This window comes from Lutjanus erythropterus, chromosome 15 (assembly GCF_056507025.1).
Source record: "Lutjanus erythropterus isolate fLutEry1 chromosome 15, fLutEry1.hap2, whole genome shotgun sequence".
In the NCBI taxonomy this organism is placed as follows: domain Eukaryota; kingdom Metazoa; phylum Chordata; class Actinopteri; order Lutjaniformes; family Lutjanidae; genus Lutjanus; species Lutjanus erythropterus.
In genome coordinates, this window is record NC_139331.1 from 16,095,436 (window position 1) to 16,113,199 (window position 17,764).

At 37.6% G+C, this 17,764-nt stretch overlaps 1 protein-coding gene across 1 annotated transcript; it reads right to left on the reverse strand.

Annotated features, from left to right (window-relative positions):
• Positions 1-7,221: 7,221 nt before the first annotated feature.
• Positions 7,222-17,760, reverse strand: LOC146314205 (phospholipase B1, membrane-associated-like). Its single transcript, XM_084737477.1, has 16 exons — positions 17,089-17,760; positions 16,697-16,761; positions 14,274-14,364; positions 14,104-14,162; positions 13,780-13,847; positions 12,754-12,797; positions 12,496-12,616; positions 12,243-12,294; positions 12,046-12,126; positions 11,868-11,933; positions 11,673-11,764; positions 10,662-10,743; positions 10,328-10,429; positions 10,004-10,099; positions 9,631-9,702; positions 7,222-7,918 (listed from the first exon to the last, which is right to left on the reverse strand). Exons 1-16 carry the CDS (start codon positions 17,144-17,146, stop codon positions 7,781-7,783), a joined length of 1,287 nt encoding a protein of 428 aa, XP_084593603.1. The 5' UTR covers positions 17,147-17,760; the 3' UTR covers positions 7,222-7,780.
• Positions 17,761-17,764: the final 4 nt, after the last annotated feature.

A 17,764-nucleotide genomic window follows, 5' to 3' on the forward strand; every position in this document is an offset into this window, starting at 1 on the left:
TAATAAGGACAAAACTGTAATATTAAATGTAATGACAGAAGTCACAGTGTTACAATTGCACCCTTGGTGCGGGCAACAAAAAGTAAGTCTCATTAATTCACTGCTTTTGGCTAAAAACAAGTGGATAACATCAGTGAGATGTTGCTGAAGTTACTGATTTTCTGTCCTCGTGGTTGGATATAAATGATACAGATAAAATTGATGTTTAAATTTGTAGTCACCTAAACTTTAGACAGCAGAAGGAAAAAATACCGCACATCCAAAAAGTAACTTTAATACCTCAAAATCATTTTTTTTGTTGTTGAAAACTTCTGCTGAAGTGAAATGATCCTACTCCTCTTCCATGACCAGAGAGAGAATCCAGAACTGAGTGTGTTACATTTTCCCTGTTACACTTCCCCCCAGTCTCCCCTGTATACCATAACTGTACCAATGGAAAGTGTCTTTAATCTGATCAAGCGGGCATGTGAATTTAAAAAATAGATGCACAGATTTTATGTCTTTTGTCCGTTATATTGTGTTCCCATACAGAACAAAGCTGTATCATCAGACTGTATTTACTGATCATGTCTCCTGACTACCTGAATGCGTTGCTAGGTGACAGTTTAATGAAAATCACTGCTGTCATGGCTATTACTGTGCCGACTTTGATCATGTGAACAGGTGGCTCCTATTCACATTGTATAACCCAGCACAATGCAACCCCTCTTATTCATCACCACATGGAATCAAAATTTAAGTTGAGTATGACATAATATACAATATATACTGGTAACAAATCAAATAACTATAGATATTACTAAATACTTCATAAATATATATATATATATATATATTACCTGATATTGTGAGCTTTTGAATGTGGTTATTGGTGGAATCTTCTCTGATTGTTAGAAACATAGGGTGCAAAACAGACATGAATTAATATAGGATGTATCACAAATTCCTGTTGATCACTATTAATATATGATCTTATGTCTTAATGTTATTGGTTAACACTTAATGGATCATCAATTAAATAATGTTAACTCACAATTATTTTATTTATTTATATTCCACCAAATTAGACTGAGTCCAGTTTGATCAAAGTCTCTGACAGTTCACATAGAAACATGAGATTGTTTTTAACTAGCTGCTCGAGGGAAGCAGCGTTGGTCTGTCAGCTGATCATTTTGGCTCAGACAGAAATATCTCAACAACTTTAAGATGCGTTGCTATGAAAATTCTTTGTTCATTTCCATTCCACCAGAAGCTTAATTCTTTTCACTGTGAAATATCTGAACGTCTACTGGGTGGACTGGTACAATATTTGTGATGAATCCCTCTGCTTTTGCTGATCCTACGGCTTTTCATCTAGTACCGCCAAAAAAGACTGACATTTGTGGTTATCAGCTGTTGGATACATTGCCGTGACATTTGCTACAAACATTCATGTTCCTGTCTGAATAAATTGTAATCACTTTGGTGATCTTCTGTCTTTTCCTCTTAAATCACCATCAGGTCAAAATTTCCTTTTGTCCAATACCTGCAAAACTAATGACATTCCCATCAGCCTCAGCTGTTCTTTGTGTTTACTGCTAATTAGCAATCATTAACAAGCTAACATACTAAACTAAGATTATATGTAGGAATAAAATGATATGCATTGCTATTGTGAGCATGCTGAGGTTAGTATTTAGCTCAAAACAAACCTCACAGTGCCGCTAGACTCAAATCATCTGCATGTCGCAGCACGTGCCAAAGGTCAGTGTGCCACATTTATAGCATCCACCTTTCTTCCTTAAGAAGTGGAGAGCATGCAGGGCAGAGGGATTGTTTAGTTGAATATATTTAAAGTATAGTCTGCCTGAATTGATCTGAGGTTTGTGCACGCTGAGGTTTGCAGCTCTTAAATATCAGCAGCCTCACTGTGCTGCGTATTGATGCAGCCATGGCGCCGTCTGTGGTGGCGAAGTAACAGATGGATTTGTAAATGTGACTCAGAGTCTCGCCCTTCTGTCATTTCTGACTTTTTCAAATCAAGAGTCCTTCATAAGTCACAAACAGAATGAATCAGGTTCATCCCCTCTGATGACGTATGATGTATGATGTTGTATGTTGTTTTTAATGAAGAGGGACCTCAACCTGGAAGAGAACTAAACCAAAAACATCCATTAAGTGCCAGCTGGAAACATCAGGGGAGAATGGACAGACATGTTTAAGCATACATTATTATAATGAAGTGAGGGAGAAAGACTGGATATAGATGTTCTGTCAGGAATCTGATCGTGACTTGTCAATAACACTGGAGATTGATTGTTTTGACTGTTGGATCATACAGCAACTTAAAGATGTTTGTCTCTGAAATGCAATAAAATTCTGTATGGAATCCACCTATTACTAAACAATTATCACCAGCTGATTCTGCATTATCTTAATATTATGTATTATATAAGGTTGTGTTTTGGAAGCTTTTGTTGCCAAATGGCCCACAGTAATGGATTCACTGTATATACAACAAACCTATGGAAAATCCTAAAGTTGTTTGCTTTTACATGGAGCCTTTGAGGTCATTCTCTCTTTTGTTGCTGACACATTCACCTAAAAAACAACAGACAAAGAGGTTTTCCGAGGCGCAGGTTAGACTGTTTGCCGTTTCAAATTTCCTCTCGCATCGTCCACCGAGATCCCAAAGATCTCATTATGCTTTCAGAGAGACAATAGAGGCTAATTTACGTCATCCATATTTGTCCCACATAAACGCAGCAACAGCTTTGTTTAAACATGAAGAGGGTTTTTCTTTGAATGCAATAATAATAAGGTCATTATGAAATCCAACAGCTACAAGGGCTGATTGAAATTCAGCCCACTGCAACATTAAAGAGAAGTGGTAGAAAATGGGGACACAGGAAATATATATTTTAGATATGAAAGTGTGTGATTAACTGAAGTACATAATAAAAATCCTCTTTTTATACTTGAATTTCAGAGTCTTTATCTTTAAAATGTTTCAGTAAGTAAACACGTTAAAGTAATAAATCTCACATTCAACGTCTAAAATGTTTAGCCTGCATTACGAGCTGTAAAACATGTTTACCTTTAGTAAACCACCCCATTCTGCTCTATACAACTCAACCCTACCATGCGAGTACATTAACCTGAGCTGCGCTTAATATAGCTTCCACCTGCCCATGTAATTATACTGATTAAACAGAGTCAATACTGTACAGTGTGCGCGTGCACTTAACCAGAAAGCACATGAATAGGAAACTCATCTGTAGTAGATATTTATGTACCACAGCTACTTATGTTGAATGAGGATAATGTGTGTGCAGATAAACGACACACACTGTTCTGCTCGGCATCCAGAAGCATTTACAAGATTTAATGTTTTTGTTCTCTGTGGTTGGTTTCTTTGTATGGAAGCCCATTTGTGCCAGTGTGATGGGGGGGGGGGGGGGGGGGGGGGATGGGGGGGGGGGGGGGCCTGTATGTCAGTATAATGAAAAACCTCTCAAAATAATGACTTAATATCTCAAAACAATGAGAGTGTATCTCAAAATAATAAGAAAATCCCTCAAAATGACTTAGTATGTCAATAATAATTTCTTTATCTCTCAAAATAATAAGAAACTTATTTCAAGAAAGTTTTCTCATCATTTTGAGACATGTTATGAAATTATTTCTTTTATAATTTCATTATAAAATCAAACAGCTACAAGAACTTATTGAAATTCAGCCCACTGCACTATTAAAAAGAAATGGTAGATAATCAGGGCACAGGTAATAAATTGTATAATTTAAATCCTAAGGCTATGGTTAAACATACTGTGTGGTGACAAATACAAAATCTTTTTTTATAGAGTCTTTATCCTATAAAATTCTTCACTAAATAAAGACATTAAAATGGACCTCTCCCATTCAATATCCTAGAGAAATGTCTGAACTTGTGTTTCAGACATGTGTTGGTGTTGTTTGTTGTACAGAAGTGATGAGAGCACATATATATCTATATATAAGGACAAGACTGACCTGAACATACACACACGCACACACACACACAGAGAGAGAGGGAGAGAGAGAGAGAGAGAGAGAGAGAGAGAGAGAGAGAGAGACATATTACTTGATAATTAAAACCTATTTAATATGAGATGAATGTAAATTAAATAATTATTTTACTTTTTAATTGCTGATGTTTAATACATTATCAATAGAAGACATTCTTTTGTCATTTTTATCTCATTTAGGTTTTAGTGTCCCTATTCATCAAATGAGTATTTTTTAATTTAAAAACGTCCAAATTCTCTGATTTCAGCTTCTTAAATTGAAATATTTTCTAGTTTCTTTATTGCTCTCTTACAGTAAACTGAATATTTTTGAGTTGTGAACAAAACAAGACATTAATAGATGTCATGTTGGACATTTTTTCACCATTTTCTGACATTCTATGGACCAAACAACTAATCAATTAATGGTGAAAATGGTAGACCAATTAATTGATAATAAAAATAATCATTACAGGAAATAAAAATATGGCCTACCTTTCAAGTGAAAAGACTGACACGATACGTTGATCAATTATTAATTTTGACTAATTTTTTAATTTAAAAAAAGTTATAATTGTTTGATTTCAGCTTCTTAAATGTGAATATTTTCTGGTTTCTTTTCTCCTCTCTGACAGTAAACTGAATATTTATGAGTTGTGGAGACATTTGAGGACATCTTGGACTTTGATCAACATTTTTCATCATTTTATGAACCAAATATCTACTCGATTAATTGACAGACTAGTTGGCTGATTGATTGGTGATGAAAGTACGGCACAAACAACACTATTTTAAAGCTAAAGAATTTCACTATATTTTATAAGGAGGTAATCAAAATGTAACAGAAAGTAATCAGATTACAATATTGTGATACTTGGGTTATATTACTGATTACACTTTTTAACAGGTAATAACTGTATCAGAACACATTTTAAGTAAGTGGTGTTAGTGGAACAGTTTAAGCCTTGAGTGGAAGCTGAAGTGATTTAACCCTCCTATTATCCTCAAATATTACTAACACATTTTACCCTCGGGGTCAATCTGACCCCAAGGACATTTGCCTCCAGAAAATGATTTACAGAAAATTGTTGACCAAGTTTTTGTGTCAGACACTTTGTTTATTTGTTGAATACATAAATAACCCCTTGATAATGAAACCTTGACCTGTCCTCTAGCGCCACCACCAGGCCAAACCTTCAAATTGGAATGAATTTATCATGAAAAGTTTTCATCCAAATCTTCTCAAATTAGTCAGTGAGAGTGAGAGTTAGTTCCATCTTCTGTTTGTGGTTTCTGCAAACATTACTACCTTTACTTTTAGCAAAAGCAAAAGTAATGTAATAGGAAAAAATGCAGAACACGCAATATTTCTTATCTGATTACTCGATTAATCGGCAGAGTAATCGATAGATTATGCTTTAATTTTACTGGTCCAGCCCACTTGAGATCAAATTGGGCTGTATGTGGCTCCTGAACCAAAATGAGTTTGACACCCCTGATGTAGACGTTGATACAACTACTACACTACTTCAGTATATATCACTCTAAATCATAACACAAGTTAGACATTATGATGTTCCGGACCTTTGCTTTAGGAAATTTTCTCTAACTGGACCTCTTTGAATTTTAGTTGACTACCCCTGTCCTACAGGTTTAGCCTGCATCATGTGCTGTGTTTCTCATTATAATGACTTGAAGGATCTTCTTCTTTTCATCACATTAGCAGAGATGTGCTTCCATCATTTTTTCTCTCCTCATGCTTAGTGCATAGTACTGCAGGTACTGGAGGACAGAGAAGTGAAAGTGGGCCAGCAGCAGCCTGGAGATCCGAGGAGCAGACGTGTGACTAAACTGTTTCTGGTTTGAGAAGTCACAGTGGCTAATACGGATGACAAACTCTTTTCCATCTTTAAATTATTCCAATAAGCTGATCAGGGCCCTCTACAACAGCAGGGTCCCTCTGCGTGACTGCACAGGCACACTGCATGTTGCTGGATTTTAATGCATTTAATGCGGTGGATTGATGCAATTTGTTATTTTGTCTGGTGAATTTCAACTTTTTCATTGTCTGTTCAACAAAACGGAACATGATGCACTTTGTTAATATCAGAAAATGTAAATGTATAGTCAAAACAGTATGAATTATTTAACGAAAGCAAACCAAACAATGTTGTCACATGTTTACATTGTCATTAACTTTTATCTCTTGTTTTTATTTGTATTTTTGTGATGTATTTACGCATTGTATTGTATATTGTATTGTATTGCACTGTATTACTTGTTGAAGCACTGTACCGACAGCATCAGGCATTCATTTGTTTTAACCTGCCCAGGGAGTAAAGATGAAATTAAGAAATAAGCGTTGTTACTTTGAGTGTAAAATGCATAGTTTATTTTTCACGCACTGTCCATGGTAATTAAGGAATGTTGACATGAGCGGTCGTGTTTCCAGTGCCATAAACACAAAATGTAATGTCAAAAATAAAACTGCCTAAAGAAAAGGGCAGATGCTATCTGCACCCAGGTGTCAGTAACAATGCTTTACACCCCAAGGTGAAATTAGCCAGTGTGGCAGAGACAAATCATGATCTTTTCCCAAATCTAACCAGTAGTTTTGTTGCCTAAACTGATCCAAATTACTGAAATGATAATAATGATAAGATAATAATGATAACAAAAAACAAAAAAATAATATTAATAATAAAAAAAACTAAAAATTATTCAAATAATCAAGTCAACATCAACTTCAACTTCTAGTTTCACACAAGACTCAAAACCCAGTCTCACAGTAAAGAGTTTAACCCATTCATCCACCACAGTCTCTCCTCTACAGAGATTTTGTTGCTCTTTATAGGGGCTGAGGGCTGGCTGTAAACAGCCAAATAGCTGACTGTTCTCGCAAATACACAAATAGACACTTGGAGAGAAAGAGCTCCTCCTGCTTCTTTTTAACTGGCCTGGGAGAATGTGAAAACAAACGCATCTGAATCCAGCCCAGTGGCAGACATTAAGAATAACTACAGTATCTAGGAACAGTCGACCTTCTCAGTGATTGGTCTCATTTGCTGTTGTAGGGGCTATAAGAGGCATCAGTATTAAATTGAGACTGTTTCATAACCACTAACCAGTTAAAACCTCATTGTAGTACATTTAAGCACTTTAACAGATTCCACAGACATCGCTTAAGTTTTGGGCCAAGTCTAATTAGTTTAATGTTTTATATATGAATGTATAAATGTCACATTAACAATTCAAAAATTGTTACTTCATGCTTACAAAATCTGCAGTTAAGTTAAAGCAGCACTTGGCAAGACTTTTCCTTAAAAATACACCTACAGTATATCATTTTAATTACACATGTGGGAGAAACAAAGAAGATCGTCCCGTCCCAACAGCCAGTGTGTGGTCAGAGCAGGTCAGTCATCACAGTGCAACAGGGGTAATGAATTAAAATTTCAAAGAACTTGCTGCAAAGAGCAGCAGTTGTTTCATATGGGGAAAGCTGCTCACTACCTCCACCTCCATCTGCCTAAAAATGAAATATTTAGGTTACAGGATTCACAGTCACATTACCTCTGGGGTAACTGCAGTAATTTCCTCTTAATGCTGTTGTCTGGGGCCACAGACATGCAAAGTTATGCAAAGAGTGGCTCACAAACTCTCCTCTGCAGATGATGATCCACTGTGTCGTCTCAACAGTAACTGATGCAGCAGTGACATGCTTGTGAAATAGTCCAGCAAAAAAAAACTGTAAGCTACACAAGTCCGAGACATCCCAAAGCCACGAGGAGCGAGAGCAGCAGGAAGACGGCGGCCCGTGACAGAGCGTCAGACTGCAGACGAGGCTGTCCTGACCTGGCTGCAATCGGTCGGGTGAAGATGTACGGGTGTTCCTGCAGACGAGACACAGAAAATGGGATGTTTTAATCACTTTGTGCATCTTACAGCATAAAAGGGATCATGGTTTTGCATGTTTTAGCTCTTTATCCACACATCAATGGGGACCATTTTCCAAAGCATGACGTAGTTTTTGCACTGATTTACAATCATCCAGACATCCACGGATTTCCATTCAACATAAAACTGTATGAAGACTTGCAAATTAGAATTAATATTTCAATTTTCCTTTTGGTCATATTCATGCTATTGTTACATGATAAAGCAACTGCAAACAGGGACTGTTCAGACAAGTATTTGTCACCACAAACCTTGAACCCAGAGGACAGACAGTAAATACATACACAGAGGAAACAACACAGTGAAATGGGTCAATTCTAGCATGAAACTGCCTGCTGTTGAACAACCAACTAAAACTGCATGCAACTGCATTAACATAACTTTCACAAAAGAAAAAAATAGCTGTAACATCTAAACTGAGGCTGTTTATCCATCTTAAAGGGACAGTTCAGCTCACCATCAAAAGTAATCTTTTTTTCCGCTTACCTGTAGAGTTTTTTAACTGTCTAGATCATTTCGGTATGAACTGCTGAGTTTTGGAGATTGGCTGTAGAGATGTCTGCCTTCTCTCTTATAAAATGAAACTAGACGGCACTCGGCTTGTGGTGTTCAAAGCACCAAGAAAAATGCATTTTAAAAACTCACCAGGCTATTCAAGATAATCCACAGACAGTTTCATGTAGGAACAATTTTCTGTCTACCAAACTACACCTGTCAACTGTATCACTGCGCAGAAGGAAGCCTGCATGTACTCATGGACGGGGGTATCATGCTTGTGACAGTGTGGGGTGTAAACTTCTCAGCTGTGCACAACGTTAGCACCACTGAGCTGGGTGGTGCGGTGATACAGTTGGCAGATGGAGTTCGGTAGAAAGAAAATAGTTCACAAAATCAAAGACATCTCTTAGGCCAGGATCCCCAATACTCACATTTAAACAATTTACTGTATGTGATTGTGATCTGACATATAATAATATAATAACTTGCTACCATTTTAAGTTTATGAGTGTTTACATTATTTTTTAGAAGATTGTTTTATTAGTAGCCTAATTAGCCCATTCATTAGTTACGTCTGTTATGAGACATTCACTATTTTAAGAAGATTTAATTCAGGCTGTTTAAGCAGTACAAGAGTCAAACTGAATTTAAAGAAAAAAAAAAGGGCATTAAATGCAACACTGTGTTTATTAAAATAACAAGCTACTTCTAATGTAGGATTACAAAGGCGCATTGTTTTCCCTGTGCATAATGTTTCTTTTCCAGTTGTGAAAAGTAAGAAAGCGCAAAAAAGTGTTTTACAGATTTAAATTCCTAAATTTACAGGTCAGACACAGGAAATGTAAATATCTGGACTGTAGTACTTTTCCCTTTTCAAATCTGGCCCTTCAAAAGATGTAAACCTAGACCAAGATTATTTTCAATCAGGGCTAAAATAAGTAGAAACATTTTATCACCTAAAAGCTGCGAAAGACTATAAAAACCAGTGTCTTTTGAAAAATGCAGCTATTGTTCCTTAATATGATACAACAAAAGTGAAGGTCATTCTTGTTTGGTTTAGCTGTTTCATTAAAAATGTCCAAAAGCTTCCAGGTTAAAGCCACGGGAAGGTAACACGTGCTGCGCCGGTGTAGTAACAACATTGTCCTACCATAGGTGGACAGATGAGATGGATGGGATCAGAAAAACTGCTCACGATCATCTTTCCTCCCTCAGGCTGAAACTGTGGACAGAGGACAGAGAGACAGAGAGAGGAATTAATATCTAGAGATATGTTGGCGTTTCTTTTTTTCTCCAAATGAAGCTGTCGTAGATGTGCTCGCTTTTCAAAAATAATGATTGAGAAAAATCAGTGTCCTTCATTTTCATACGTATGTGATCTGCTGTTTTCTGCTTCATTATTCACTACGTTTCTTTTGTGAGCATAGATGCCGCGTAATAACTCCTTCTGAGTGTTGATGAATTGGCTGTTGACTTTTAACCTCCTGTGCCATTAAACACAAGCAGTGTGACTCATTGTTCACCATGTTGTTCCACAGCCCCTTGGCCAGCTCCTCGTGCCCCTTTATGGTGAAGTGGAAGCAGTCGTGAGTGAAGAAGGTCATATCGATCTTCCCGCTCTGCTCAGACAGACACAAAACATTCAAACAAGTGTAGATTAACCGATGGAGTGTGTTGTTATTGAAACGTGACTTCTCTCTCATTCTCAGCCTCGTGTTAACAAAGGCAAAAACTACAGCTGTCACACACGAGGCCTTCATGATTCAACCGTTACTGTGTCATGTTTCACACTGATTCATCGTCTGACACAGACATCGTTGCGGCCTGTGGAGCGAGGATAGATTTACCGGGAGTCGAGGAGGATCAGCGTGTTTCAGAAAGGGCTGAAGAACAACAGCGAAGTCTTTCCTGAAGAAACGGTCACTGTACAGCAGCTCCTCCAGTCTTTTCTATGGAAGAACGTAACACGAAAGTCAATTAATCTTCTATTTTCTTGATTTATAATAACAGCAATTGTGCACAAGAACATGAAATCAACATGTCATGTTTTGGGTACACATCCAGTTTGTACATTATAATGTTCTACTAGACAGTCAATTATGATCTTGAAGGGTGGTTAATGATTTAAACTGTTGCTTCAAACTATGGACAATATGCACACTGAACATATCGAACCCAAACCTGAAACTCCAGATTGACTTCTATCAGCTCCCGCAGTTCAGGAGACCTGGGCACTGGCTCTATCAGGCACGAGCAGAAAGACCTAAATTAGAGTAAAACACAAAAGAAGGTTGTAAAAAGAAATACGTTAACCAATCAAGGTATGAACTTGTTTTGAAAAATCAGGTGCAACATGAATAAAAAAAACAAAGGTCAGTTAAAACATTCCTAAAATTACATCTGCTCCTTCTCCCTCAATGAAAAGTCCAAAGCTATGAATGTGCATATACATAACTTTTATTTGCACCAGTAGCCGTCAGCTACCAGTTGCTCTGTTGGTGAGTCAGTTGGTCCGCAAAAATTCCCCCATCCTTTGTGAGAGTGTGTGTGAAGGTGTGTGTTTTGTGATCATGCCAGTTGGATAAAAGAAGGCAGGGAAATGGGGGCGGGCTGTCCACGAGAAGGTTTATAACTTCTAAGTGGACTCACGCATCATGACCAAACTCTGTAGAAAGACACGCACACGCGTATCTTTAAGGCAGAAATTTGCCGTGCAGGTCAAGTGTTGTGAGGTTGTGTGAGTGTGAATGCATGAATGCATGAATGCATGAATGCATGGACGTGTGTGCATACCTGGTCACAGCTATTGCAAATATGGCTCTTTTTTCTCAGAGCTTAAAATGCTGGACACCAGACGTCTCCTACATAACTCAAAAGTCCAGTCTAAGTGTATGAGAGCTGGTGGGTTCAACTTTTAACATCACACTTGTACACATTGTATATTGGACCATGATTAGGTCCAAACTAGTTGGGCATCATTAGATGTCAAAAACATGACTTAAACTCAGATTTAAGGTAAGCACAGAGAAACTTTCTCTCTTCGGGAGATTTATGTGAAAATGGTAACATCCATCAAACTGCACTGTGAAGCTCAAACACTGCAGTTAAGTAACAATAAACCGAACACACTCTTGAGAGGAGGGATGATTTTAAAGGTCAATTAAATATTCATGCTGAGAAAGAGCAGCTCACCTTTGGAGCAGGCACCCCGGGGTGGGCTTCTGCACCTCCCTCAGAGTCTGCATGGGCAGGATCTGAACGACATTAACAATCATACGAGGAACCTGAAGCATGAAGAAAAAGACACCCACGCTGTAGTGAATACCTGCAATAATACTGAGCCCTGACTAATTCAAATAAGTCTCGTCTCCTTTTCTTTCACTTCACCTCATTCATCAGCATTTCCAAGGAGACAGTCATATAGTGAATGAAGTTATCGACTGAGAATAGAGCCTAGAGAGAACATGGAGACTCTGCACAGATTAATGACAAATTTAACAATGATATATTCCATAAAAACACGTTTTTATTGAACCGAGCTCATTGCAAAAAGAGGAAAGCAGACCTTATCTTTGCAGTAATCACAGATATCATTCATGCCCATGAGGATGGTCAAAAGCTTCCAGTCCTCCTCAAAGTTCAGACCCTGAAGGAAGATCCAACAGAGGGGGTCAGAGGGTAAATTTCCATCATCAAAAGATTCACAGACCCTCCCTCTTCCCTCTGTTGTTATATTTCAGAGAAAGCAGGGCATTACCGTACCTCATAACCTCTCAGTGTATCAATCAGATGTCTCGTCTGTCCAGGGAGGTTGCTAGAAACACAGAATAACATCTTTCTAAGCACCATTTATCCATAAAAGAGAAGGTCCCAGAGCGTACGTTACTGCACAAAAACATACTGTTTCTTAGTGGAAGTTGCCTGAAGCCAAAACAGAGCTAATATCAGGATACAAGGTAATGATATTACTGGTTGCATAGCAACTCAAAAACATGTCTCACTGATGAGTCCTTACAAGGTGTTGTGTCCAGTCACAGCCAGGTTGAAGCCTGTCTCACTGATATGAGCCTGCATCCCATGAACTGTCTTGCCCGGAGCAGCACCGATCAGGTTGGGATTGAACAGCTTGATGATATCTGAAGAGCACATTTGGGGAAAAAAAAAATGCGTAAGGACGATGTATGGTGTTTTTTCCTTTAGCTGGTGTGTGTTTATATGAAACATATGATGTTAAGATAAAGCTGAGATATCATCAGTGATTAAAACATCTTACTTGCCAAAGTAATGACATCCTGAAATGACCCATAGCCTCCAATACTATGAGATGAAGAAATGTAAAAAGTATTAGTACCAAACCAGTGGTGACATTTACTCACTGCACTTAGGTACAAATTTGAGGTACTTGTACTTTACATGAATATTTTCCTCTTATAACACCTTCTACTTCTCCACCACAGTACAGACCATAACATTTATTTGCCAGTTTTAGTTGCTAGTTACTTTGCAAATTAGGATTTTTGCATGCAAAGGATGAGAAAATATACAGCTGAAAAGAACAGTCAATCAATCCAGTGACATAAAATTAATCTGCAATTATTTTGATGATTTTTAGCCATGATTCATGGCTCCAGCTTCTCTGCTTCTCCTTTTAATTGTTTTAATTTATATTTTTAATAGTTTTGAGGTTTGGACTTGGCTGAACAAAATAAAGGGGATTTATCAAAATGTTCATAATTATTACAAACCAAACAATCGATCAGTGGAGAAAACAATCAAGAGACCCATAATGAAAATTGTCTCTGTCTTACTCCGCACCTCAACTAACTACTACAGTAAAGTCCTGCTTTTACATTAATGCATGAGTAATAATAATCTAATGACATAGTAAAAGTAGCAGTCACAGAGGACATTTTTATGCAGTTCTTTTATACTTATACTTACATACTTAAGTAACATCTCAAAGGCAGGAAATCTATGTGGTATTTGCCCTTTTACTTCAGTGGAGAATCTTAGTGCTTCTTCTACCACTAACCAAAAACTAAAGTTAATTTATTTTCCAACATTGTTACAAACTGAAAATCTAAAAAAAAAAAAAATTAACAGTAATATTAAGCCAGGAAATCCCATCTCTTACATATAAATATGTATGTTTGTCATTTTAAAACAATTTAATATAAAGTTTACTTATTTTTGAAAAGTTTAAGACACATTAATATTAATTATATTTTGTGCAGGCTACATGCAGAACTATCATCTATGCAAGAGATCCATCACAGGTTTCACACATGATTTCTGTCACCTCCACGACACATGACGAAACTCAATAGGAATCCCGAGGACAGTGGTGGCGTTGGCACCTATGGCCGTCTGAAAAGAAGAGACACAACATCTGAGGAAAATAACAGTACACCGACTGAATTTTTGGTATTGTTTACTGCATTTTTGAAGAGGTCTTTGGACGTGTCATAAAAAGTAAATTTAACTAAATTTAACACTAAGTATTCTGGCTGCACTGCTGTAACCACAACATTTAGTCATCATGATTTTAATTGCATAAGCCCACTGAGGATCCAAAAGTAGTATCTTGCATTACCATTGCAGTTAAAGTAAAAATAACACCTACTGTCAGTGAATCCCCCAGAGCAGCGATGACTTTGATATCTGCTGCCTTCACAAATTCAACTGGACCAAAGGGTGAAAGGAAAGACGGAGATTAAAGAGAATGTAGCGTTTCAACTCTTGGATACAGATTCAGATTTGGGGTGGGGGGGCGAGCGAGTGATGTGGACAGACCTGAGGAGGGGACAGAGGGTGAAGGACTCATGTCCGGGCACTGGAACAAAGGATGTTTGAAGCTCACCGGTCGAGTTTTCTCTGGAAACTCCTAAAAAAAAAAAGGAAACAAGTTACAGGTTACTACTACTACAACTAAATGATTATTACCATTAACACAACTTATGTCGTTTTCATAGAATATGCAGTCAATAGACCTTTTTCACATCAGCCATTTAGACGTGAAACAGTAGAGCAAACACAGATGTTACCAGTGATAATAATTAATGTTGTGTTCCATTCAGGTCAAACAGAGTCAGGATGCCGCTGTTGTGTATTTTGGCTCACTGGAAAAGTTCTTTTCCTGCACTAAATAGAGTGGAACCTTCATTAGTATCATTAGTAACATCTGTGTTTGCCTTAGTCCATATCAATATGGCTCCCATGAAAAAAAGACTATTACTACATGTCTAAAATGCCTGAAAATGCATGACTTTTATAAACAATACTGACAAAGGGTTGATGATACAATAATAAAAAATGAGTAAGCCTTTAATATACGAACCCCAACACCAAAAAAAAGTTGGGACACCTTGTAAAACATAAATAAAAACTATCAAGTAATAATTAACAAATCCTTTAATAGACCTATATTGAATTGAATACAGTAGTGAATATACACTCATTCTGATGTTGATGCCTGCAATAAAAAAGTTTGGACAGAAGCGTGTTTATCACTGTGTGACATCACCTTTTCTTTTAACAACACCCAGTAAACATTTGGGAACTGATGACACTAACTGTTTAAGTTTCAAAAGTGAAATTCTTTCTCATTCTTGCTTAACACTTCAGGAGCTCAACAGTCCGGGGTCACAGTTTCAATGGCAGACGGGTCTAAACTGCAGGCAGGTCAGTACCTGAACTCTGTTACTATGAAGCCACACTGTTGTAACACATGCAGAATGTGTCCTGGCATTGTCTTACTGAAATAAGCAGAAATGTCTCTGAAAAAAGACACCATCTGGATGGTAGCATATATTGCTCCAAACCCTGCATGTACCATTCAGCATTATCGGGGCCTTCACAAATGTGACAATTACCCATGATGCCATGGGCACTAACACACCCCCATACCATCACAGATTTTTTTTTAAGTTAGTGCTGGTAACATTCTGGACGGTCCTCCACCTCTTTAGCCTGGAGGACATCAACGATTTCCAAAAACAATTTGAAATGTGAGCACACTTCTCCTCTATACAAACATGTCGGACATAATATTTCCCACAATTGTATGTTGTTGAGAAATGTTGCTCTTAAACTGCTGGACTATTTTCACAGGTTTTCATGAAGTGGTGATCCTCATCCCATCCATGCTTGTGAATGACTGAGTCTTCATCATGACACTGTCACCTGTTACCAATTAACCTGTTTACCTGTAAAATGTTCCAGACAGGTGTTTTTTGAGCATTCAACAACTTTCCCAGTCTTCTGTTGCTGCCGTCCCATCGTTTTTAAAATGTGTTGAGGGCATCAAATTAAGAATAAGTGTATATTTAAAAAACAACAACAAATTGAATCAGTTTGAATATTAAATATTTTGTCTTTGTACTGTATTCAATTTAATACAAGGCAGAAAGTATTTGCAAATCATTACATTCTGCTTTTATTTACAGTTTATACAGCATTGGGTTTTGTATTATTGACTTGATGGTGCTGATGTAAACATCGAATGATGTAACAGCACCTCAGTGGATGAGAACATGCGGCCAAATGCTGAAGATCGTACACCTTCAAACAGCAGTCAGAACTGTCCCTTTTCATGTGATTTCCCCTCTTTGTTTTTTTGTTCTTTTCACTGTATTTGTGTATTTATGTAATCAACAAAATGTGGTTTTGAGCAGAAAATTAATGAATTGATTAACTGTTTTTTGTAATTGTGTTGCTGTTGTTAAGGGTTTAGAAAACATATCTTTAGTATAGGCAGGACTAAACTCTCGTCAGTAGTTGTAAAAAATAACTGTCCTATGTGGGACTGTCCTAGAGACACGGCCTTGAGATAAAACCTGTCTTGTCTCCTATAACTTGTCATCTTTGTGCAACTACATTATCTTTTCTTTAGTTTCATAGAGCTCTGCTTGTTGTGCACATACTCAGGATGCCTGCTGCTCCATGTGGTCAGTTGTCCCCCTCATGGTAACCTGCCTCTTATGTTAAAAGTAGGTTACCCATTGTTACATACTCATTGTTTTTGCTTTCATTTTGTCCAATTGTGTTTCTTTTTTAAAAAATAAATCTGTCTATCAAGGTCCTCCTGTCACAGTTACACATAAATTAACCTGCCTGTTTAAATGAATAAAAATCAAAATTATGTTCTGCCTTGAAAATCAGATTAACATTAAGTTAACATTTTTATTTTCTGTGATAAAAGCAAGTGTAAACAGTACCTTGTTGAGGGCCTCCTTGCTGTAGTGTCGTATCCCCTCCTCATACTCCCACCACCAGTCGTTGCCTTAAAGAGAAGGATTATTTCCAAAATATCCCACTGAAACTTCTCAAATGGCCCACTAAACCACTTTTTATGAATTAAACAAACGGTTTCCTTTGACAGTGTCATTTATAGCACAAAAATAAGCTCTTATGTCACTTTTAGATAGGTACATCAGTCTTAACTTTACCCCTAGGTGTACATGAGCCTCTATATAGTTTATTACAATATCATAACTTTAAATGCACCACAATCTGTCTATAAAGGCCCTGTTTCAGAGGCTGTTGTAACAATAAATATAGTCACACAGCCTCACATGTGCTCTGCCCCCCTGCTTGTTCTAGCACTTACCTTTGACAGAGCAGGACGTGAGCACACATGTTGCCACGGCGATCCAAAGCCACTCCATAGTAGTGCGTATGCGCCAGTCAATAGGTCACCCCTACGGACTGCACAATGCGATGCTGAGCTGTCCAGCGCCGGCTGTCACTTTGTCTCGCCCACCCTGTAAAGCTGAGTGACACCCTGCAGGTCCACTGAGAGCCGCTCTGTCTGACTGACTGGTCAATCAATGTCAGCAACACAATACCACGCAACAATAACAAGACTTCACACATTTTCTGCTCAACAAAGTTTGTGACTTTCAAACAAACTTGGATATCAACATTTAGGAAGTAAGGCGATTTCTGGAGGTTTCAACATTAAATTTCAGACTTTCTAAGACCTTTTTATGACCGTTGTGAATGTAGATTAAAGGTAGAATCTGTAGAATTTACCAAAGCTCTTTGTATGTGCATGTGAAAGATAGTTGACTGTTGAATCTCATTCCCAGGATGTCAAATACCAATGTTTTTGGGTTGGTAAAGTGTCCCGAGCACAGGAAAATAATGAGAAAATAAGGAAATACAGGCAGAAGGCACAGTTTGTAAAGATACATCCACTGCTACACACTTCCAGTGAGTCATAAGAGTATGAGTCAGATGTTGCATATCATACCTTTAAGACATACACTGGCCAAAAAGTACAT